Source organism: Pyricularia oryzae, chromosome 2 (assembly GCF_000002495.2).
Source record: "Pyricularia oryzae 70-15 chromosome 2, whole genome shotgun sequence".
Classification (NCBI taxonomy): Eukaryota; Fungi; Ascomycota; class Sordariomycetes; order Magnaporthales; family Pyriculariaceae; genus Pyricularia; species Pyricularia oryzae.
This window is the reverse complement of record NC_017850.1, coordinates 2,568,037-2,592,971: the sequence shown is the minus strand read 5'-3', so window position 1 is coordinate 2,592,971 and position 24,935 is coordinate 2,568,037. Positions and strand designations below refer to the sequence as shown.

Sequence of the window (24,935 nt, the reverse complement as noted above, 5' to 3'; positions counted from 1 at the left end):
CTCCGGCCGCTGCCCTTGTTGGGCGGTCGGTCGACCGGGCCTTTTTCCCACAAAGGTGATGGCATGCTTGCTGTAACGCAGGCATGCGACGTCGCTTGTGTAGAGACCGAACGAGACGACGGTCGGAATGCAGTTACACCCGTGGTAGGCCATCTCGCAAGCTTCATCTTTGCTGGCTTTTTGCTCCGCCGTTGAAAAAAAGGGGAGATTGCTTTGCTTGTGTTTCTCGTTTGGAGGGGTAGGTGAGCGACATTGTGGTTGCTAGAGGAAGAAATTAAGGACAAACATCTTGCTGACAGGGTACCCCCGGTTCGTTCCCTAGCTTAGTCATGGCGTCACCGTCCCCCGGTCTGGACATTTACCTGCTACGACTACCTTACCTACCTTACCTAGGTACCTACTATACCACTTCAAGGTAAGGTAGGCGCAGGCCAGGGCCAGGTATGAAGGAAAAATGGGGGTCCCACAGCAGGCACACGTCGTGCCTTCCTGTTTCCTTGCTCCTTGCATTAATCGATGCTGCTCTTGGCCGGGCGGGCTGTTGATATCTCGGCCCCGCGAAATGGCGTGATGTTGCTTTTTGCCTTGGACGAAAAAAAAAGACCCTTACGGCATGGAAATTTCCGCTTTTGTGTCGTGGTTGGATAGAAAACGCAAACCGCGCCTCCACCTCAAAAACCCACATGTCATGGATGCGTGCGTGCCTATGCTTGCTGTGCCATGCAATGTCAAGCGCGCGTTGTTTCGGTTGATCGGGTGGTCCTTACCACCTATGGTAGGTTGTTTTTGTTCATCGTGTCTGCATGTGCCGATATACATGCCTTGCTGCTTGTGCGATATCCATGGAGTACTGGTTGTTGTTTGAACGGCGGCTATAACACGAGCCTGTGTAAGCACGAATTCCAAGCCGTGTAGCCTCTCCGCCAGATCGACCATGTGAGCTGACAGATATTCGCAGACAAAGAGGAAGAGTAAACTTCGTGCTACCATGGATGTACGCTTCATCAAACACAGATAAAAGACTCTACTACCTAGGCCCTAGGACAAAAAACATCAAACGAGCGCCAAGGCGTGTTGGTGTAGCTCGTTTCTCGTCGCTCGTTGCGGCCGGGGGACCACTTGTTGGCGGGTATCAGCAGATAATAACCGCAGGGTTTCTCCAATCAATATTTTTGGTCGTCTTTCCAATTCTCAACTCACTCCGGGGTGCTTCACGCTTGGGCCAGCGCCAGGTCCTCAACCGCCAAGGGGAATCAGCCATGCTGAACACCCCTGGTCCTTCCGTTCCCGCAGGCTGACCTGGACTGATGATGCTCACTTTTCAAGTTCTGGACTCCGTCGATCCACAGGCCCCAAGAACCCCACCGTTTTTGGAACCACTATTTCCACTCAAGGGGTCGCCACGCCTTTTTTATCAGACAACTGTCCAACGGGGATTTACTATCGCGCATGAGCAATCAACAATTGACGTGTTTCTTTCTTTCTTTTGGTAGCCGTGGGGCTTTTCATGCAAACTCGAGCTTGCGTCCGCTCCCTCTTCCCAGGCCAGGAACGCCGCAATGACAAGATCGTTGTCGCGGAGGATTGTTTTTCTTGTTCGGATGCATCCACTGCCAACAACCAAGCTCAGCTCACCGAGGTGACTGCGGGAGGGATTTGAAGAGAGATAGGGTATACCGCAATGCAGAGAAACACGGAATTGCCATACGTGGGAGATTAACAATGGGATTCGATAATACCACCTCGCACCCTTAGCCTGCCCTGCGAACCTGCGAAAAAGACCGCAGATAATTATCCGTTGTGAGGGGGGACGCAATGGAGATGGACTCTGCTCCATCTCGGCTAAGGTCCAAAACTCCACAAAATCGTCAAATAGTGGTATAACGGGGTTTCGTCTTGTTCCGTATAGGTTAGCGTAGCCGACGAACCCCTACGCAGAGCTAGTTGGTGATACTGGAGGACGAAGACGCCCGCAAGGAGTGAACGGCGACTGTTTGACGTTGACAAAGTTACACAACGTCTGACCGAGAATCTATTGCCCGTGCATCGCAACCAAGTCGGCCACCGGTTGAGGGCCCAATATCGTAAAAACGCGGTTGACAGCGGGAAATCCCTGGGAATGGAAGGATTGACGATGGACCGACCCTCCTCGTCTGCCACTCACGGACAGCGGCAAGGTAGCAAGGGTAGACCATGCAGGCGATCTTTTGACAGGGTTGACACTCCTGCGGCCGTTGTTGCTTTTTCCTTTCTGCAAGTAAAGGTAGTAGTCGTACAAAGTACTTCGGGAAAGGCAAGAAATTTCTTCGCCAGAGTTGAGAGTTTAATTTCTTTTGCAAAGTCGAACCAGCAGTCAAACACAGATAAGCATTCGTTAAAGTAGACTGCATGAAAACGACACAGGGGGTCTAACAGTTTGAGACGAAGTAAGTAGGTATTCTTGGACAATCGTCAGAGGGAGGTTTGGTTGAGTAATAAATCTTTTTTTTTCTCCGGCAAGTGGGGGACAAAAGAATCGAGACACCAAAATTGGCCGTCCCACGCCAAAAAAAAAAAAAAAAAAAAAACGCAGGTATTCTTGCTTCACTCCCTGTTTTCAACCACACATATTTCCTTCAATTCGACAGGCAATTTGAATCCGCACAGTTTAGCCTATGTCTGGGAAGCTTTTTCACTCCCCTAAATGCTTACATCATTTTTGCTCTCTATATTGAGGTAGTTGTTTGCTTGAACGTTTTGGTGTCTCGATTTTTCTGTCCCCCACTTGACGGGTAATCAACTGGCCCAAGCTCCTTTCTCCGCATTGCATTGACCACAGCCTCTTGACTCGGGTAGTTGCCAACACAGTTGGCTACATGAGCATTGAGGGGTTCTCAAGAGTCAGTCAGCAAGAAAAATCTTACCAAAAAAGATCTGGGTTCCTGTCAGACACAGAACCCCTTCCATCATATCATATCCACAATCGTATGTCCGAGGCACAGCATAACAAGATCTCTGCATCGGGGCATGATGCTTGTAAGTGCAGAAGATTTTTTTGATTCCTGCTAAGCGAGAGCCATACTTGAACCATCGTGCAGTTGGTGTCGGCAGTCGAGCCAAGGAAGCAAAAATAAGAGGAAAAAAAAGCAAGAACGAGATGGTTACCCGGTTCGGGAGGCTGTTGGTGATGCTGATGATAGCCCCGCCCATACGCACGAGGAAGCACTGCGTTTGATTGTAGAGGGAATATATGTAACGTTTTAACTTGAAGGTGAGTTCTTTTTATCTATTTTACTCGTTCTGTCGTATACGTAGGACGTTGAAAGTTTCCTGCTTGGGCTTGGGCTCATGCTTGGCCTTCGTATGGAAACCTACCTTACCTAGCTAGGCATGTGACGGCAAGACGGGTATTTCCATTCATCACCCCAAAGAGTGGAAGCCAAGTCTACTGACAACCTGCCTACTTGCTACGTACCTACACAATTAGTTAGTGGGTGTGTCTGTGGAAGGACGCGGCGCCCCCTCCCCCACCACGGGACTGTTTTATGTGACAAGCTAATTGCGGCAATGTCGTGCTTCCAGCCTGAAAGTCCGTAAAGATTGCGCCAAACGCCGTACGGCTCCTTGCAGTGATGTCAAATTCGGCTGCCGTCACCCGTTTGGTCCTTCTAATCGTTCGGCAACAAGACCAACCATCATATTTCATTTTCTCGCTTGGACATGGTGCCGGACGACAAGAGAGTTTTGAGTGATTCGTGTGTGTGGGTACACACGGGTGATACACAGAATTGGCAGGTGAAGGAGACCGGAAAAGACGTTGAGTGGTAACGGTAGACAGATTCGTCGCCCGTTCACCTGTCGATTCTTGAGCCTAATCTGATGAATCGGAGATGCATTGTCGGTTGCGAGAAACCAAGATTGCGCGGTCGAGAGAGTGGTGTGAAGAGTTTCGTAGTGCAGCTAACTTTCAACGAAAACTTGTCGGAAGCATCTTAGCGGAGCATGCAACCAACCAGACAACCTTGGAAAACCCATCATGTCATCAGGTTCTTCGGTCTTGAAACGGCCAAACGCGCACCGTGACAAAAAGTTTGGCGGGGTAAAATAAGGAATAAAAGGCCCCAAAAAGAATTCTCGAGAGCAAAAATCACTCTTTTTACCCACTAACTGTTAGTATCTCTTTTTGTCTTATCAACGACGTCCAAAAGCTTGACTAGGCTGTGACCCTAATGTGTATCTAGCCTGATCTTGATGGTCTAGGCCACCAATACAGCAGAACTACACAAGAAGACAGAAAAAAAAAAGTTGTTTGGCGGGGGCCAAAAAAAGCACCCACCACACGTCCACCTCAAACAAAGGTTCCAAAAACGGTCCGGCTGCAACCCCGTCTTTAGTGCACCACTGTTCCGTTTAACTTCGGAGCTCGAGGCTGAGCAGGTTGCAGATGTGAGTTGTCACCAAAACAAATTTCTGGTAATTTGTGCCGGGCCCTGTCAGAAACCCATCCTTCGCTCAATGCCGCCCGAGGCTGACCCCCAAAGGAGGCCAGCACGCACCCCGGTCCACCGCCGGCCCGTGACATCGAACGCGACAAGCTCGGCGATCAAGTGCCCGTCGTGCCACACTGGCACAACAGGAGCTGTGGCTCCGGACAAGCCCGGGAGGCAGTGCCGTTCAATTTCTGTTTTTTTTTCTTTTTCTTTTTATATCTTTGATTTTTTTTTTGTTTCTTCTTGCTTGATCCAGCCCCGTCTCTCTGCCGTCTGACAAGATTCTGCTATTGCCAGAAGCGAATGCCAAGCAAAAATCTCCAGCCCGGCTTACCCGCCCGTTGAAGCACATGCATGGATATATTCTACGCAGTATTGAGTCTCCGACAGGTGGCTTCGGGATTTGGTCTCTGACGTCTCCGTGAATTTGTCTAAATGCATGTCTTGCTCAACGGCTCCGATCCAAAGCCGGTGCCTGAGAGGCTCGTTCAGGTGCATGAAATTGTGGACATAATTCCACAGTCATCATCTTTGTAAAACAACAGGGATCACTGTTGGTTTATGACTGACAGCAGAATCTTTATCGAATTCTACTATAGTAGTGGGTAGCTTCGGGATTTGACCTAGAAAAGAAAAATGGGATGAATTACTACCAAGGTACTTTGCACATAATTAGGACAAGGTACCTAGACAGGCACATGCACGGCATGCAATGGCGCAACGAGATTCCGATGCTCTGTCAAGGTTGTATGGTAACCGGATGAACATGGACTTGGCTTGACTTGTACTCGCACAGTTGTTAGTGAACCTTCTCAACGTGGCTTTCTCGTGTTTATGTTGCAGTTGTACTGTGCTACAGAGCCTTCAGACGGCCTGTGGATTTGCAGCTAGCCGTAGCAAGGTCGAGATAGATAGATTATTTTCGTGCGTGGGTAACGCAATGCGTACGTTGAATTCAATGCCTACCTACCTTGTGCCACAATGGATCGCGAAAAAAAAAACCATGGTGGGATGCTGTGGGGCCCAGTAACAGCTCGCAACGTCAAGCTCCTCTAGCGTTGCTTATCCTCTTGCGGGGACCCCTGTTTCCACCCAGGGTACCCCTAACTGTAGTAGGCGCTGGCCGATGACGAGAGGTCGATCAATATGCAAACAAATCGTAGCAATTGGACAGAATCACAGCTCGAGAGGCTGTCCACTGGCGTGTTACACAGCGCTGTCAAAAGTCGAGACCTTTCCTCAAGGACAGGGTTGTATCTTGTGACTTTATCTCTGTTGCATCCAGGCTCGCTTGCTTACAGCGATCCTTAACGCAGTACTTCCCGGACAGACTACTGGTCCGAGGAGCGAAGGGAGTACATTAAATTACCTATGGTACCACTGAGAGCGGCTACAGTAACAGATATTCATTTCTAAACAGGCATGTACACAGTTGAATCGCGCAGGTAATGAATGTTCTCGGGGTACTTTGGCATATCGCACTTCGCAAGTACAAAACGGGCATCTAGTGACTGACGACAACGAGAGACAAAAAGAAACATGGAGCACAAAACATGCGGCTACACTGACTTCAGTAACACTATCTAATTTAGCACCTGACTGACTGTAGCAGCCGCCTCGGAGGGACGCCGCATCTTGCACATCTTTGCCTACGGAGTACACAAAAACTGCACTGCGCATGTGATGATCCCTGCTTTCCGAGCACGCGCCGTTGAAGAAACAAAAGAAAAACCACCCGAGCGCTCAATGGCTCTCGGCCGGCCGCCACCGATTGCAGAAGAAATAATGATAATAAACATGGTTGAACAAAAAAATGAACGAGAGGGAAATAAAATAGACATGCGCCAAATGGTGGCCACTGGATCGCCTGCGGCTACTCATTAGGCGCCCCCACAACGTCGAATAGCGAGCTCCATTGCCTCCATCAGCAGGCAAAAGCGACGACTCCATTTCGATCTGAGATTCGCCGGCCACGCCCACGCCCACTCGTGTCCAATGCTCCAGTTGTGGGCCATTTGAAGCGCCCAGCCCTTGCTGCCCTGCTCATACGCAAGAGAACGGGGCCATGAAAGAAATGCCCAGGGTCTTATCCTTCCTCTCAAGCACCAAGGCTCGTGAGATCCTCTTTTATTAGGGTGGACTTGGTCCCGAGGTGGCGTCGGCAACACCAGATTCCAACATGCATTAGTTGTGGTCGTGGGTTCGCTATAACCTGCAAATTTTGCTTGCCGCCGCGGGAAAACAATTATAATAATAAATGACACAACAACAAGAAAACTATGAAGAAGGAAAGAAAAAGGCAAGAAAACGGGAAAAGAAAAAATACAGTGGCTTGTTTACTGGCTGAATTTGTTGTCTGGTACCTAGGTACCTTACCTTACATAAGTACCTACCTAGGTAGCTCCCGTCGCTACCTAGGACTGTGCTGTACACTCGTTCAATTTTCGGTGCACCCTGCCGACCAGACATGGAGGCTACACGGCGCGCTGCAACAAGCTTCACCAGTCACTTCGCCGGGGATGCATGCAGGGGTTTTCTTTTTTCATCTATTTGCAAGCATCGTCTCGCGGTAGATATTTGGAGGAGATTGTGGGTGTTTTTGAATCTTGGCAGCCAGGTTCTTTCTGGAACTGCCTTTTTGCACTGCACACAGGCGCCAATTGTGGTTTCTCTAGTAATTAATCCAGATTTTGTGACAGTATGGTTGATCAGTGCGCATTTTGAATGTTTGGCTGGCAGAGATCTCCAATATAGAACTTCCACTGTTGGCTCTCGATATTTTTGAAATTTCTTCCAACTTTGATACTGTACCTATTTCCTATTCTGACGAGTGCGTCTAAGGCAATAAAAAAACAAACACTAACAAACCAACACTTGAACAAATCCGAACAAATACTACTGGTAGTGCTGATAATTCTTCAGGAACCATATTACTTACTGCATTTTGTGCGTCTGATTTTGTTGCCGTTTGTGGCCCAGTCCAACGAATTGGAGGTACATGCAATCGAATATCCACGCCCCCTCCCTTCCCCTCACCTTTATTGTATCTGCTACCTTGTAGCTCCACCCACAGCACCCATTCAAGACCCTTGCTAGTACGAGTGTGGTGCTTAAGAGACGCACACCCCTCCTAGCCGGGGTTTACGCGATCCGCTACTGGGCCGAGTTGAATGGAGCTTACAGGTGACGAATTGGTCGTACAAGAGACAAGGGGGAAAAAAAAGAGAAAAAATAAAAAAAAAGAGGATGGTTCATTTTCACCAGCTACTCCTAGTTCCAGTGGTCGATTTGAGATGTACTTGCCATATTTTTATCGCATGGCCCCATAAGCTCAGCTTGAAGGTAGGTACGCAGTGCGTATTTTTCTCCAGTTTTGCTCACGGCGCTACCCTACCAACTCGGCCGTTCAAGATCGTCTCCGCTCACTGCAACCCTTTTTCGAGCAGCTCATACATACATTCCATGGAGCATGCATGGGTAACCAACCAGCCGACTTTGCCAATATCGTATATATCCTGAGCCTTCCTCCTCTCCTACTTCTGGCCCTATCTTCCTTCTGGCTTTCTATTACCAACCCGTCTCTTTTTGTCCTTGTTCCTCTCGAGGTCAATTGGTGTGTTGTTTTTCATGTGCTGTTAGCTGGTATTTGATTAGGTTCTTCATTTTGCTTTTTTTCCCGCTTTTCTGTATCATACCTACCTTCTTTGCCCTTCCACCTCAAGGCCCACGGCAGCCTCACTCGCCCAACCTCCGGTCTCGCTCGCACTTCATATCTCGCCCTGGCCGCCTACAGATTTTCTCTCTCGCTTGGAGACTGTTGGGAATTCCTGACTGTCTATCGTTTTATCATCAAGGATCGGTCGACGGACTCATTTCCTACAGAAGAATCCACTGCATTTCTGGGTACCTCGACACAAATCGACGCGCGTGGCCTGGGATCCTCACTACACATAGTTTTGACACTCGTATTACTTTTCAACCCGCAAAACAAAAACAAAAAATCCACAGAATTCTTCCGCAATGGCAACTCCACTACAAATTATGCCCTTGCCAGTATGGCCCATCACTTTCCTTGAGGATGCCGTTGTATACTTGTCGGCTTTGTTCACACCCTGGTTTACAGCATTTTGCGTACTATGGTGAGTATCTTGATCAGCAGCCTCGTACGCGAACTACGGGGGGGTTTTTTTTTCTTCTTTTTGTTTTTCTTTTTTGTTGGACTAACACTTTTTTCTCCACCCCCACCAAAGGCTGCATAGATACGTTAGACTCATTGTCCACTGCTACAGCCACTGGACTTACAAGTCTAAACCAATCCCAAGCAAGCCATCCTACACATCAGATGATGTTACGGTTGTGATTCCCACGATCCACGACAACTTTGATGAGCTCCGACCCTCGCTTGAGAGTATTCTGGCCACAAAGCCGCACGAGCTGATTATGGTCACAACCGCCGACAAGTTTGAGGATCTGCAGAGGGTTGCAAAAACCCTCTCTTCTCCCAACATCCGCATATTCTGCACTCAGTACGCCAATAAGCGCATCCAGGTGTGCGAGGCCCTGCCAAAGATTACGACTCGCATCACTATTATGGCCGATGACGACGTTACCTGGCCATCGACCATGATGCCGTGGATTCTGGCCCCATTTGAGGACCCGAAGATTGGAGGTGTCGGCACATGCCAGCGGGTAAAGAGGGTTAGGGAGGGAGGACTTGGGCTCAGGATATGGAACTGGTTGGGCGCCGCCTACATCGAGCGACGCAACTTTGAGATCTCTGCAACGCACAACATGGACGGCGGTACCTCTTGCATGTCGGGTCGAACTGGCGCCTACCGATCTGAAATCCTCAGAGATTACGAGTTTCTTGAGGGATTCATGAAGGAGGAGTGGTGGGGTAAGATCCTCAAGGCCGACGACGACAATTTTGTGAGCCGCTGGCTTGTCAGCCATAAGTGGAAGACGTGGATTCAGTACGAGCAGGAATGTGAGCTGGAGACGACGCTCGAGGACAACATCAAGTTCCTCTACCAATGCTCGAGGTGGGCCAGGAGCAACTGGCGCAGCAACTGGACCAGCCTGGTCAAGGAGCGTCATGTCTGGAAGTGAGTCTATTTTCTCCTCTTTTGTCTCCATCTTTTCCATGGCCCCCAAAACCCATCCGCCTTATACAGATGATAGCCCTATGGGCAAAATCCCCCCTTTCATACCTCTATTATACCCATACCTTGCGCGCAGCTATGGATTGGATGGCTTTCTCTTATATACCCCGGTCCCTCAGCTCGACCAATCGGTTGCATCGTGGGCTCGGCTCGCCCCCCCTGACTTGTTATCCGAACCTGGTAACTGACCCACATTTCCTTTTTTGTTTGTCCACAGACAACAATGGTGGTGCACATATGCATTGCACATTGCAACCTTCACCTCGCTCGCCTTCGTCTTCGACTTTCTCATCCTGGCAGCCCTCTGGTGGGGTACCGAAGGTTGGGAGCCCGTGAACCGAAACCGTGCCATTTACGCCCAGCTCGCATTCCTGGCCTTCTCCAAGGTTGTCAAGCTCGTTGGCCTCTTCCGCCGCCACCCGGCCGACATCATGTTCCTCCCCGTGTCCATCATTTTTGGGTACTTCCATGGCCTCATCAAGATCTATGCCGGCCTGACTCTTAATATGGTAAGCATTAACTCATCACTCGTACAACAATACTGGCCTGAAATCTTCTAACACAAGTTTTGGCATGTAGACATCATGGGGAAGCCGAACAGATGGAGACACCGACGACGCACACCGTCTTGCGCCCGGCCCGGTCCGATGTTCTAGTCTCAACACGCCCCGGAGCGAGCACAAGCTTCCTCACTACATGCAGGAGCGCGACGAAATCGTCAACGAGAAGCAGCAAATGCGGGAAGAGGAATGGGAGCACCTGTGATGGGCATCATAGATGGATGACTCGCAAGAGTGCCCCAGTGCCCTTATGCCGCACTCTTTCTTTCTTTTTTTAACGCCTTATGGATTGAACGAAATTGATGACTTTTTTTTCTCGTTTGTTTTCTTTTCTTTCTCACATAATCACTGGGTTTGGGGGGGGGCACCTAAAAAGAAAAATAGGAAATAGAAAGGGATCAGACAGGATGGGAGGTAGAACAGGACTCAACATCTCAGCCCCTTTTTGAGGGTTCGGAGATGGGGCCATCGTCGCCTTTTTCTCGATCTCTCTTGCATTTTCTTTTTATTTTAATCTTGGTTATCTCGGATAAAAGGGTTTTCTGGCGTTTTATTCTACTGGCATGGATTTTCCACAAGGAGTTCTTTTGGGATTGTTTGGCTTATAACTGCATGGGACATCCCCTTTCTTCTAGGAATGGGTGATTTTGGTTTCTCAAGGAAAACAAAATATGGGGCATTTTCAAGGTTCAAAACTTTGCTTATTTGTCTTTCTTTTCTTCCTAATTTATTTTGCTTCATCTCAACTTGGGGGAGGCAGGAAGGTGCACAAAACGGACTGGTTAGAGATTGCCAGCTCCAACGTGTGTTGCACGAGGTCTAATCATGACTCAAATTCTCCTTGCTCACTCTTCTCTAAATCATCTGAACGGCTCGGCTGGAGAGAAAAAAGAGTTCCTGCATGTGGCCGGAGTTTGGGCGAGCGTTAGGGTACATCTGGGTGCGGGCATAGGGTGGTACAAGGGGGGGGGGGTCAAAGGATTGGCCAATGACCTGGAAAAAGAGACGAGTGCCTGAGGAAAATGAATAAATAGACGATAATAATACGAGAGAGATTATACCACCAAGACCACTTGAGATGACAAAGAATCTGTCATTTCCTGGCAGTACCCTGCATAAGTCCCACCCGAGATCATGCACTCTGCCAGCATATCCTTGTTCGTAAGGATAGGTAGTTGGTTGGTTGGAGAACCTAGAAGACGTCAGTTTGTTTTCCACTCATGGCTATACGCATGTAACTTTTTTTCTTGGCTTTTGATGTCTCCTGCGGCATATTCTACTCAAAAAGCAGGCAAAAAGATGATAGCACTACATCACAGGGCAAGCGAACCAAGGCAAAAAAAAAAAGAGAAAAGCCCAGCCTCTCCAAGCATACATGTAGTTGCAAGGAGCATAATACGCAGTAGTAACAAGATAGATTACTTTGATTGGATCTGAGATCTTGCTTCAAGGTTGCAACACACAAGGCCTTCCCCGTATAATGCGCGTCATACGCCACATTACGGGACCGGAACACGTAATAAACTGGGGTTTAGACCTGGGAGGGGAGGGAGAGATGGGTGGGGGGTTCAGTCAGAGAGAGAAAAAAAAAGAGGGAGAAAGAGAGACCAAGACCAGCTCATGCGGCTGAGAGGTTTTTTTTTTCTCTTCGAAAGTGGTGCCACTATAGATTCAAGGAGCAGACGAGATCAAAAGTTGCCTTTTGGGGGATTAATTGTTTTTATTTCTTCTTCTTTCTTTTTTTTTTCTTTTTCCCGTTTGAGGTGGAACTGGGGGCGTGGGTTTGACGTTCTGGTCTACCAGGGGACGAGGCAGGCGATCTACATCCCGCCAATTAAGCATCCGAGACCGGTGAGGAAATATACCACAACGGGGTGGACAGGGCCTTGTGTTTGGGCATGGGCGGGAATGAAGGGTGTGTGTCTGTTACCTCGCTGTGTGATGAGGGTGGTGGTGTGGTATTGGTGTGGTGGGTCTTGTCTCTCTCTCACTCTCACTACTGTACACTGTCTTTTTTATTATTCCCTGGCTTGTGACGGCTTGTGATGGATGACTTTTTTTTTGTTTTCGAGGGTGGAAACACCCTTCCTTACTAACCTAGCAGTAACTGTGTTTTTACCCCCATCGTAATTCCTTGGAAATATCAACCTTCGACGCTGCAGAATGTGGAGCAGCAAAGGGGGTTGGTAAGATCTCAGTAACTCGCTTGTCCTTGGCTACGGAGTCTTTTGAGACATCAGCAACGGCACAAGCATCTACTAAGATAAACGGCGTGGTTCTCGCCATGTTAAAAAATATTTCAAAGCGCGAATATTTGACACTGTACTATGTAGTAGAGACTCGGGTCAGAAAACCACTGGCAGGGAAGTAAGCATGTGCTTCACTACCTGACCTAGCCTAGGTCGAATGCCTAGCTTATGACAGACTTTTTTTCTTCTTCTTTTTTTTCCCTGCTTACTTTGACGGGTAAAGGAGGTGCTTTTTTGCCATGGCACACCTTAATATTTTAGTCTGGATTTTGAAAACCCCGTCTCGTAGTTTATCAGCCACGTCCGCCCTGCAGTCTCGCCGTTATTCAGACGATCGCACCACAAACACCACCTCCAGCTTTTACGACCGCGTCATTTCCGTGCCCTTGCGAGATATATCGGACCCCCAGTTGGGAGGAACAGGAAAAAAAGGACCCACGAGCAGTGCTGCGGTGATATACTTCGTAACATGTAAAGTGTAGCATGAGCTGGTTTTGACCCCCACGCCTCGGTAGAGTTGTTTGCTTTGCAAGCTTGTTAACAAGGAGCAAATAACCCAAAAATATATGAGAAGGGTACATTGAATGTGGGGATATATTTGTTCTCAGCTAGCTATACTTGGCTGACGGACGAATTCCTCCTTGAAAGAGAATTAGCAAAACCAAAATGAACGGCACAAAGTACGTCAAGAACTAGCCCTCAAAGTAAGACGAACGTGAGTAGAGAAACAAAAATCCAAATCATTACAAAAAGTACCCTGGGCATTGTTCCCGTACTGACTTCCTTTCCTGGAGTTACAAAGCCCCTCCTCTTCGCGTCGGTTCGGCAAGCCACACCCCCCGGGATATCCTTGCTTCAATGATCGTAGACAGGGATCTGAGGTGTCAACAAGGAATAATAATGAAAAAAAAATAAACGAGAAGAAAAGATGACTGGCATGAAATCCAATCAAGAGTTTTGTGGTAGCTCCGGACAATCCGCACAGACATTTTTTGTATACGTAAGGGTCAAGGATGCGGCTTGGTCAGAACACACTCTCGAAAACAAAAAAGGTGGGATGACGGACGGGAGGGGTGCTAGCAAATATGCAGGGATGGTCCCTGTAACGCAAAAATGGCTTCGTTCAACATGAGGGGCTTGGAGGGGCTGGATTTATGCAGCTGGCTCTTTTCAGTCGAGGTGGGAGTAAATAATGGCCTCCTGGGGGGCAGGCAAGTTGCGTTGCGTTTACTGTATCGCTGAGATTTTGCATGTCGCCTCTAACTGCGATTATGAACAGCTGCATCGTCCTAGTCTAGATCAACAAATAGTATTCCAACACTTGTCCCACGAAACGCAAAAAAAGGGCAGAACGACTGCAAAGAAAGAAAGAAAAACAACAACAACAACAACGCTTCAAGTCTGCAACTGCACCTGTCTAGCTGCATATAATCCAATAGCCGTTGCTGCTAACACTGCAAAACAAATGTACTGTAGTACAGTACCACATAGGCAAGGTAGGAAGGAGGGCGGGCGGGGTGTCGGGGGGGTTTTATTTGCTCGTTTCGTTTGTACTTACCCTTTAAAGCCATCTTCGCCGCGAAAGCACCCTAAGCTAAGGTCCTTGTAGGCAGTTAAACGGACTCGGGCCAAGCAAAGCCTCGAGTCAATAGCAACATGATGAGGGTCCAAATGTCGCAACAACAGGCTTCACTTCTCCTGTTTTTCTTTTCCCTGTAAAAAAAAAGAGCCACTACTTACTGCAGTGCTTATTGGTTTGGTATCCTCTTTTTTTTTCTTATTCCTCTATCTGAATACGGTTGCATTTTGCTTGGCTTTTTCTTTCTTGTGGGCGTTGCATGCAATGCGAGTTGTCGACTCAGAAGAATGCGTTTTTGAAGGCCATGTCCCTGAAATGCCATGATTTTGCAATGGAGCACTTCACTGTGCCAGGCTTTTGTGGAAAAGACGGAAGTTGATTGTTATTGACGTGAATCGAATCAATCAATCAATCACACTGTCATACTATACTGATCATGCCATCCATCCATACCCTTTTGATCTCGATACGGCTCGTCATTGGACCGATCCGGGCCAAAAGGCCCCTACACCGTTACCTCCCACACAATCAGGCTATGGCTGATCCATCACACTCGCAGCCTCTTCCCAAGTGCATGACTGCCCCGCGGCAGGCAGCGAAAAAAAGGCAGCAGCAGCCATCGGTCGTTTAGGCATTTGTTGCGTGTTGCATCACACCCTGCACAGACGAAGTGAGCTATCACAAATGTCGGTTTTTGGGTCCCGTTTCCGTAAAAAAAATAACAATGGGAAATTCTGGGCGCAACCACATCGCATCTGATATCCCCTTGCTTGTGGCTGACGTTGAAGAAAACCAACAAAAACAACAACAACAGGAACTACTAATGTTCAACTATTCTAGTGTGCATAGCTAGGGACAAGTCTAGGCCTTGGAGAAAGAAAGGAAGAAAGAAAACACAGCAAAACATGGTATCGTGTCTCACGCTGCAGTGTGACAAATCACGGAGTTGGGTCGGCGACCGAGGCAGCTCCAAACTCGCTTGTCCTAGGCTAGAGGCGGCGCTAACTCGGCTCGATGCCCAAGCCAGAGAATTTACCGACAATCTGGCTGCTTGCTTGCTTTGTCTTTGATGTTTTGGCCGCCGAAAATATGTTTCCTTGTTTTAAAACAATTCGCAAAGCCGCCGGGTCCGCCGCGATGGGCGCGCGCGCGCGCTCTGCATCCTCTACTTAGACACCGGCCGGACTAGTTCCTGGAACCAAACAAAACAAAAAAAGAAGAAAAGAAAAAAACCCCCCCGTCTGCCGAGGCTGGGAACGTCGGCAGTCCGGGCTCCCCTCCGTCCTCTAAAACGTTGATCAAGGCATCTGATGGGTGGGCAAAAGTCAACCCACAAGACGGACAGTCGGCACACCACCAAGCAGGTGTTTATTATCCTTATTAATAACCGGAGCCCTGCAAGCCTCAAATATTCCGCCCGGCAGGCTCACTGGTGCAGAAATTCCAGACCATTCCATGGTATCTGTACTACGTGGGACGATAAGCGATAACCAGGCATTGCACAAAAAAAAAAGCGTTCCCAAGATGGTTTCTTGCATTTGATTCATGCAACCACCATCGATGCATCCTACGATGCAGTACATACAGTAGAGACCACCAGTCTCTGTTTTTCTGATACCGATGAAACTATCGTTTTTCTGCCAAGCCAGCCAAATCGATACCCTGGTTTTGATATGAGGTCGGTTCTCTGCATGCAAGGTTTTTTTTGGGTTTTCTTTTATTTTTTGCTGTCTGGGAGTATTCTTTTTTCTCCCCCATCACAATACTGCTAGCACAGAATGCCAGCTCTTGAACCCCACACAACTCTTCCTATCCAAGCCCATCAAGCGGCTCCATTGACAGTCCTACAGTGTCGGGCCTTTTTATTTTCCCTTTTTGCGCAAAGTCAATACTTGTCAATTTTTCCCACATGCGCTTCGCCCTTGAAACGTCATGCTCTGCCACCCGGAGGGTTTCGAGCTAGTTCAAAAGGGTCTGACCATCATTCTGTTGTCCCTGCCTGCAGGACGTCATTGCCATGGATAGGGTCGATTGCTGTACCACCAAGGGACGATGTGGACTATGCATTATACTGGATCCTTTTTCTTCCCACGTCGGCAGAGTCTTGTTATACTTGAATGACAACTGCCGAACAGCGATGAAGAGGCGAGCAAAGAATGAAGGCTGTGCACATAATCAAGACCTGTTTTTTTGTTTGTTCCACTTTGGATTTTGTTGAGATAGCTTGCCTTCATGGAAGCTACTGCGGTCATGACTTGTCTATGCACAATGCTAATGCGCAGTAATAACCAAGCCGTCTTTTGTCTATAAACACATGGCATCCATACGTTGGTGTTTCATTGAGATACATGCCGGCTAGGGGGGGCAACAATTTGGAGAGAGGAAAGAAGAACCCCTGGGGAAAGAAGCAAAAGAATAATCTGCAACCTACCGAGGGGTTAGCTTACTCACCCTCCAAGATCACCCACCATCTTCTGTTGGGTGCAATTATCGGAGGGCGCCGGGACACAGCCAAAAAAAAAAAAAAAAAAAAAAAAAAAAGTGAAGAGAAAGAAGAACAAAAACTCCCACTCCACATAACCCCTTCAAGTTACTTGCATTATTTCTCGCATGCTGCATCCCCGCTACTGCAGCAGTCGTTTTCCTCGGCTATACTGGTCGCCAAGGGGGGGCGTGAGGGCCCACACAAACGAAGACAGAGAAAGGAAAGGAAAAAAGAGTAGTGTTTTGTTCTTGGGGTCGTCAAAGTACTGGGTACTTGATCGTTCGAAATAACATACATAGCAAAAAACAAAAGGAACAAGAAATGGCCAACCACATCCCCGGCCATGGGCTTGTCAGACAATGGAGGGGGAGTGTGCATGGCCAAGGTAGGCAAGTCGATGCAAGTTGGAACTTTCTGGTCCTAGCGTGTTGCCCGAATCGGAATGGGCGTGGGAGGGAGGGCTGTGGGAGATGGCCCCTGTTCTGGCCCTTTTTGTTTCGTTTGTTTATGATTTTACATAGTATTTAGCTTTGTTTATTTCCAGTGGCTGTGTACTATTCTCTCTCTCTCTCTCTCTCTCGCCTTTTTTATTACCTGTTGCGTCCACGAGAGATATCTCTTCTTGCATCATCTCCTTGGCACTCGTTTTTTCTCGCTGTTTGTATTCCAAGATGTACGCCTGTTTTGATAGTAAGCCGTGACACGGTAATTCCCGGTGGATGGGCAGGTTCCGGAGATGAGCCGATGACTTGTATATTGTTGATAGCGGTGCCGTCCCGCATCATGCAAGCAGGGAGATAGATGTATGTGACCGGATGACCTACGGTTTTGGAAGCCGCATGGACTGGAGGTTCATCAAGATGTTTGGCAGGCCTTCGACGATGGGGAGTCACCGCTCACGAGAGCAGAAAAAGCCCAAGCATGCAGAACGGTAGAATATCGTGAGGATCAGCCAAGGACCGTTGCGCCTTGGCGCAGTACTGGATCTAGCACTAGCTATTTTTGCAGTAGCGTGTCGTCCTTTTTCCTCTTGTATCTTTACGTAGTATTGTTTTTTTTTCTTTTTCGTTTTTATCTTATTTACCTGCCTGATCTTGAACCCAGAAAAGCTAGCTAAGCTGCTCGTAACCCTCCCCTTTGACAAGGGACCAACACATACCGTGGAGCAAGAAGTCAAGATAGGTACCCCCAAACATTTAATCCCAAAGTAATAGAACGGGTTTTTTTACTGCTTGTGATGATGAGACAGGATGATGATACCACAGACAGACCTAACCAAGGCGACTTGCATATAATGCCCGGCTCGGCCTAAAAATGCCTTGTGCTTGACAGTTGTCAAGCTCTACACAACCTTGCACTCGTGCGGCGTATTGCTTGGAGACATCCAGCCTGGACCAGTTAGGCGCCGCAATGTGGCTCCCGATGCTGATCCTGAAGAGTCGATCTGTATATCGGGTCTGGGGGGTGTTTTGGTCATGGTCCAGATCTAGTACTGGCAGTGGGTCGAAGCTTCCTTCTTTGGGAACTGGATGATGCAGGCCCCCCGCCTGGCTCAGCCGATAGTCGCGGTGGCTTGTGAAAGGCATCGAGAAACGTATAGGAATAAACCCCCCCCGGTCACTTGCCAAGTTTGGAGCTGCAGGTCGTTATTGCGGGCTTTCTGAAAGCGGTTTGTATGGATCCACAAGGCCTTTTGAGATTACTTTCGGTTGCAGTTGGCACGAAGTGGTGTCTGTTTTGAGGAACATGGCATTGGCGAAGGGTCAAGGCAAAGGAAAGTAGTATGTAGATATCGGGTGCCTCTGTTGGTCTCAAACAGGATGTTGTCAGCGTCCAAGAGAGTGCCGCGAAAACATGATCATCGACAAGATCCCACCGTCTAGACCAAGACATGTATACTCAAGTCACACAAATCATTCAATTCGAGTTATACTATTGTTGACCAGCCAAAATGAGAGCAGCACATAACAGTACATCCATAATCATGGTCTTTTGATCGGCCTCGTGGCGGTTGAGGAACACTTTTAGAGCGATAAACAGCCGCCACCAAGAGCATTCTCAAAAGAATCACCCCCTATCTACAAGGACAAAGAAAAAGGCTACGTCCTAAAACTAGTAGATAGACTCATACGTGTAGCACAGAGGGCCCTTTTGCAGGTGCAGCAGCTCGCCAGCCTTGAACTCGACACGCTGGCCAGCCAGACCAACCCAGACGGGAGTGTCGAGGGTGGCGTTCCCCCCGAGGGCGTTTGCATAGTCAAACATGAACAGCGGGCCATCCATCTCGCGCTGCCTCCTGCCGAGGTCGCGCTGCTGCCACGACCACCAGGCCCTGTCGACGTTGCTGTGGTGCAGGTAGAAGACGGGGTCCCCCGGGGAGGCGTACGTGTCCGTCATGGTGCCGTACAGCCCGCCGGTCGCCCAGTGGCCCGCCGGGTGGAAGGTCTGCGAGTCGGTGACCCGCTCAAACGTGCCGTAGTCGCCGATCTGCATGGCCGCGTCCACCTGCGCCCTGCTGCCGAACCTGGCCAGCGACCGCGGCGAAAAGTCGCGCCGGATGCACCGCTCCGCCTTGACCTCGGTGTCGTTGAGCGGGCCGAGCTGCGTCTTGAGGCCGGCAAAGGGCCCGTCCTCGAGGCAGCCGCCGCCGCTGCGGTCGGGGAGGTCGAAGGGGGGACCGCCAACCTTTTTTTTTTTTTGTCGTTTCAAAGGTTAGCATATTATCAAGGCTCAGGGTTGACCTGAGATTCTGCAGGAAACAAAAAAGAAAAAAAAGAAAAAAGGCTTACGTGACCAGGGAGCTCAGGGTGGCTCAGGTTGCCAGGGATAAAGGCTCCATTGCCGCCAAACCCTAGCTTCTTGTCGAAAACGGGCGACGACAGGAACTTGGCATCGCTCTCGGTGTCGAGGGTCCAGTCCCAAAACGGCTGACCCAGTCTGCGGTCCCAACCGCATTCCCAAAGCGCCTTTTCGTACTCCAAGAGCAGGAGACGGTGGAAAGGATAAAAGATGCCCTGGTTATGGGGGTGTCAGCGAGAAAGAAGGAAAGAAGGAAAGAAGGAAAGAAGGAAAGAAGGAAAGAAGGAAAGAAGGAAAGAAGGAAAGAAGGAAAGAAGGAAAGAAGGAAAGAAGGAAAGAAGGAAAGAAGGAAAGAAGGAAAGAAGGAAAGAAGGAAAGAAGGAAAGAAGGAAAGAAGGAAAGAAGGAAAGAAGGAAAGAAAGAGACATCGCACCACAGCGACTTACAGTAAAGTGGACGGCCTCAGTCTGGACAATATGCGTAGCCACAAAATCCTCATACCGGTTGCGCACGGCAGCCATGCCAGCAGTGGAAGGCTTCTCCATCAGGCACTGCACCGCCTTGATGTACTTTTCCTTTTGCGGGTTGCTCAAATTGCGCCTGTTTGTATAGCACCCGCAAGGCTTTTTCTAGTTAGATATATATATGACCCTGAGAGAAAAAAAAAAGGCTCCTCTCCTTCTTTCCTGTACAAGAGATATTATGAAACGCACCATTCCTTGCGCACATACGGCTTTTCGCAGACACCCGGACCGGAACGACAGGGCTTCGCTGTCGCCGAGGAGAAGGTGGCGAGGAGGGCCACGAGGCCGGCAGTCCAGGATACAGCAACCATGTTTTTTTTCTTTTCTTTTACAAGTCCTCCCGCGCAGTGGGATGGGAATAACGAGAGTAAACGGTAAAAGAGGGACTGGGTCTGGTCGATCGTGAGTTGGACGCGAGCGCACGGGAGAAAAGAGAGGCAAGGGGAAAGTTTGGGGAGGCCTGGCTTCCAGAAAGCTCGCTTTAAGAACACTCAGTTATCTGAATCTATTTGTCCGGTCCCCAACACATTGGGTCGGGGTCGGCGCAACGAGCTTCCCCGGGCACCACAATTTTTTTTTTTTTAAAAAAAAAAGAAAAAGAAAAAAAAACGTAATTCCTCTTTTATCATCATCACTCTGTGAAGTGTAACTGCGTCCGTCTTGCGTGGGCAATCAAGTGCCAAAAAAAAGAAAAAAAAAGGAACGCGACCAACCACATGATGCCAATCTGGCTGAGGAGCTGGGCCTTGTCTGGACCATGCTGGAACTAGGTGGGCTCTTTCAGCTGCGGCGGAGACGAATTTCCAGGCTCGTAATAAGCCTCGGGAGGGAAGGGGGTTTCCCGAATCTGTCTCTTTTTTTCCCCATCTTTGCTTTCGTATACTACGTACGGGTTATGATGATGGCAAGATCCCGCTGGTCTAATTCCCCCTTGTTGCAGCCCGATTGAGGTCAACCTCACTGGCAGTGCAAGCGGACGAAAAAAGGAGCTGGGGAGCAGAAAATCAATAAGTGACAAACAGGGGTGTTGACAGGCAAGTTGAGCATCCGTAGCAAGATGTTCACGTTCAAGGTGCATTACATGCATTGTACAGGACTTTTGACCAAGACCCCCCGGTTCCGAATTTCATTTCTATTTCGTAACCATCTCCCCTCACGAGAAAAGCCCGCATCCACACGGTAGCATATGGAATCTCCTGCCAGCAACGGAGTGACAAGTCTCACAAATAGGGGCTGGTAGCCTTTTTTTGGGTAAAAGTAGGTGGTGAATGATTGCATCGTATCCAAGGAAAAAAATCCTCCGACATTAGGGGCAAAAAAAGGCAAAGGGAAAACAAATGGCAAATCCGTGGTCGACAAGCAATTCCTTCTGCCGGTACCTGCATGGAATGGAACGGCAGCCGTAAGCGACATTTGCTTTTTTGTTTCTCGTCGTAGTTTTCTTGGTTTGACTTATTCCATCTTGGTCTTTCACTGGCTGGCTAAGAAAGAAGACGTCCACTAACTGCAATACACTTATACAGCACATCCCTCAAACTAGCCTAATAATAACACCACGCTACCATTCGTAGGGCAGTCAGTGTCTTTGGCCGAGGTGTGGTCCGAGTCTTGACCTTGTGCAAGTGAGCTTTTTTTTGACAGGCCTCTATTCTTCTCTCTCTTTTGGGTTCCCCTGACTGACCCTCCGCTGGACCCAGACACGGCCCGAAAGAAAGCCCCAGGGGAAACAAAACCCCTACCTATTAAAACATAAACAAACTACTCCAGTAGGTAAATCCAACGTGCCAAGACAATTGTTATTTCGCTGGCCCTCCACAGGTGATGTAACATGCAAGACAATAGCGCTTGGTGGGGACCTGGGGACGAATCTATACTATGGAATCCCACAGCGCCTAGGATAATTAGCATCAAGGGCCGACCCCTGGCACTAGTCTAGTGCATTCCGGGGGGGCAGGGCTGTGAGACGCGGGGGGCGCCTGTCTTTTTTTTGGCGCAAGCGCTTGATAGAGTCCTTCATGTCTTGAGCAATTTCTCATTACGGTTTTTTCCTGGTTCTTGTTCCTGCCATGGTGCTCTCTCCATGGGCTCCTAGCGCAAAAATAAACTAATAAAATTGTGTAGACTGTCACCCCGCTTAACAAGCTCCCACGTCACCATGGTACAAGTCCGGACCGAGAAACTGGGATTAGACTAGAGTAGAAGCTAACACAAGACATACATACATACATACAAACACAAATGCAGCAATCATGGCTTGGTGGCCTCCCTCTTCCCCCCTTTTATTTTATTTTTTTCTCTTTCTCCTTAGACAGCAGAACCAGGATAGTATCCCCGCCCCTCCAGCGGCCAGGCCTGGCTGCTGCTAGCCTCTGTCGTCTGCACGTGTATGTCTGTAGTTTTGTATATGCCCGAGTTGGACCGGCCCACGGTGGAATCGCCAGGGCTGCCGCCGCCGCCGCTGCCCTCGCCGCCCTCGCCGCCACCACCATCACCAGCATGCAGCTGCTTCGTCTGCAGCTCGATGCCGCTCCGGAGAGGGTCCTCGTCCGACTCAAACTGCGAGCGCGGCTTGTCGGTGCTCGACGCCGTGCAGGTGGGGGACAGGCCAAACGCGTTGCCGACCGTGGCGCCGCGGCGGTAGGCGCCGGGTCCGCCCGAAGAGGCCCCGTAGCCCTTGCTCGCGGGCTTGGAAGACCTGGCCGTCCCCGTCAGGGACAGGCCCATGCTGGAGACGCACTTTTCGAGGACGGGGCGGCAGAAGGGCGTGCAGGCGGCGATGATGCCGAGGAACATCTCGCAGGCCGTCCAGGTGCTGATGGATATGTTCATGGCCCACATGTCGACGTTGTCCTTGCCAAAGTCGGCGATGATCAGGTTCTTGGCCACCGACGACATGGCGGCCAGCAGCCCCAGCGACATGAGGCACCCCAGTACGATGCACTCGCGCAGCGGCCGCTTGAGCGCCCAGAGGAAGCTTATGGGTGCTAGCGACAGCATCAGGTCGGTTGCGACGCTGACTGTTTTCGTTTTTTTTTTTTTCACAGTGTCAGCTTTTTTTCCCTGGCTTCTGGAATGGGAGCAAGATGGCGTGGACGTGACAGTGACAAGTAAAAACGGCCGCTCAAAAGCACCGCCTCCGTGACAACTGGCTTGCACTTACCAATCGCCCCAGCCAGTGCCGCCTTTCGTATATAGGTCGAAGGAAGACACTGAGCCTTTGTCGGGTCGGCAAAATCACCCCACGCGGCAGGCAGCGGCCGGCACGAGAAGAGGATGAACCACATGTTCCCAAAGCCGTAGGCCGCCGAGGCGGCAATGTTGGTCCAGATCAGGACTTGGAACCAGCGCTGGTTTTGTATCTCTAGGAGGGTCAGGCCGATCGAGGCCTTGATGAAGCCCATTGACATGCCCCATATCGGGATCGACAGGAACGAGCCCTTCTGGCCCTCGAGTATGGCTTCAGGTGACTTGACCCCTGGTGTCAGGAAGCTTTGCGGTACGAATAAGCCAAAACACGTCACCGCGAGGACCTGTAAGATATCAAAAGTGACAAGTCAGTTTCCCGTGATGCTCTTTTTTGGCACTTCTACCCAGTTCAAGCGAGTGGGAGAAAAAGGGGGACTCACATAACCAACAACGATACAGCCATCCGACCAGAGGGCTCTTCGAGCTTTGATGTTATAAATCCGGTAGCCTAGCGTCACCGTCGAAAGAACCAGGAGCGGTATGGCGATCCCGTAAAAGACCTGCGAGACAAAGACGGCGCGGTCGCTGATCACAATCGGACCACCCGGGGAAGCCATGTCGATGGGTAACTTGCCGGTTTGGGCAGCATGTACAGTAACCACTCGAGAAAAAAAAAAGAAAGATCAAAGATCGTCTTCTCCTGCTGCCTTATACAGAGTCTACTCTCCACTTTGGCGGTTTCTGGGACTTTTGAGGGAAGAAAAACCTTGTGTTGGCTGGATTCCGGACAAGACCCCTGGTCAGATCCTTCTCCCTCCAAGCCGGTAAAGATTGAAGATGAGCCTGCACCCACCCAGGTCCGGGATTCAGCACAGAGGCTGGCGGGCAACAATAACAAAAAGTCAGGTTAACCTTCTTTCCATGAAAAAAAAACCAAACCACAAGGTGCATCTCAAAATCGTAACACTTACTGCCGAAAGCCCCCCTTGCCGGAGCCAGGCCTTCTGCCGCTATATCTCTCAACAGCTTCAGAAGGTCTAGAACTGCACGAGAACGGTATATCTAGATGGGCTGAGAGTTGAGGCACATCCGGCCCACCCGTGCTCTCGTCTTCACTGCTCCCTTTTCGTTTTTGTTGGTTCTTTTGAGGTGCCAGGGCGGGGGGTGGGAACCCTTGCAGAACTCCAAGTAGGAACAAAAAAGAAAAAAAACAAAAAAAAGCTTGGTTGCAAACCAGGCAAAGAGGCTAATAGTACAACAAGCCCTGAACCATCGAGTGTTGTTAGAAACAGGGTTCTTTTCTCGTGCTTCACCCGTGAGTTGATGGAAGAGGATGGTCATCGGTAAATGTTTTGAGGAAACGAGAGCCACCATAGATGGATGTATCATTAAAGAGACCCCCAGGGCCCTGACCCACCACACCATAAAAAGAATGAATGGTATATGTAGTGTGTAATTAAAATACTTGAGGGACTGACCAGAATATTTTGTCCCACTGTAGAAAGAACAATACCAGATTTGGTAATCTGTGGTTTGGGTACCAAAGGGGCCAGTGATGAGTTGAATCAAGTTTTGTAAAGAAACATACGAGCCAAGGATGAACTATGTGATAAGCTCACACTTTCCCAAAGAGTCTTTAGTCCCGTATTAACGGACTCCAGGGAACATTGGACTCTTGAGGACCGGAACGATGCGGATTGGAATATGCCGGCACAGCATAGAAGACACCAGGATTGTTATGAAGGTGGTTACAGCGTGATGAGCTGCCAAGGTTCATGTTAAATCAGCCGAATTCCATGTCGTGAAAGACAGAATAGGGGTTAACCCTAACCCCCATCCCCAGGTTTTGTTTGCCAAAGGCATTCATTCAGGAACAAAACCAGTGCCTCCCAATGCTTTAACCTAATACCGTCCAATGATCG

The 24,935-nt window shown here is 49.3% G+C and overlaps 3 protein-coding genes across 3 annotated transcripts; 1 reads left to right on the top strand and 2 right to left on the bottom strand.

Moving 5' to 3' along the window:
• Positions 1 to 8,040: 8,040 nt before the first annotated feature.
• On the top strand, positions 8,041 to 11,294 carry MGG_01191 (uncharacterized protein). Its single transcript, XM_003714032.1, has 4 exons — positions 8,041 to 8,608; positions 8,720 to 9,574; positions 9,849 to 10,140; positions 10,211 to 11,294. Exons 1-4 carry the CDS (start codon positions 8,490 to 8,492, stop codon positions 10,394 to 10,396), a joined length of 1,452 nt encoding a protein of 483 aa, XP_003714080.1. The 5' UTR covers positions 8,041 to 8,489; the 3' UTR covers positions 10,397 to 11,294.
• A 7,082-nt stretch (positions 11,295 to 18,376) lies between these two features.
• MGG_11274 (uncharacterized protein) lies at positions 18,377 to 20,559 on the bottom strand. The gene is made up of 4 exons (XM_003714031.1): positions 20,017 to 20,559; positions 19,750 to 19,903; positions 19,294 to 19,518; positions 18,377 to 19,189 (listed from the first exon to the last, which is right to left on the bottom strand). Exons 1-4 carry the CDS (start codon positions 20,136 to 20,138, stop codon positions 18,617 to 18,619), a joined length of 1,074 nt encoding a protein of 357 aa, XP_003714079.1. The 5' UTR covers positions 20,139 to 20,559; the 3' UTR covers positions 18,377 to 18,616.
• A 1,572-nt stretch (positions 20,560 to 22,131) lies between these two features.
• Positions 22,132 to 23,630, bottom strand: MGG_01190 (uncharacterized protein; the record flags this gene model as incomplete). The annotated part of the gene is made up of 3 exons (XM_003714030.1): positions 22,132 to 22,844; positions 22,988 to 23,357; positions 23,454 to 23,630. 3 exons carry the CDS (start codon positions 23,628 to 23,630, stop codon positions 22,132 to 22,134), a joined length of 1,260 nt encoding a protein of 419 aa, XP_003714078.1.
• Positions 23,631 to 24,935: the final 1,305 nt, after the last annotated feature.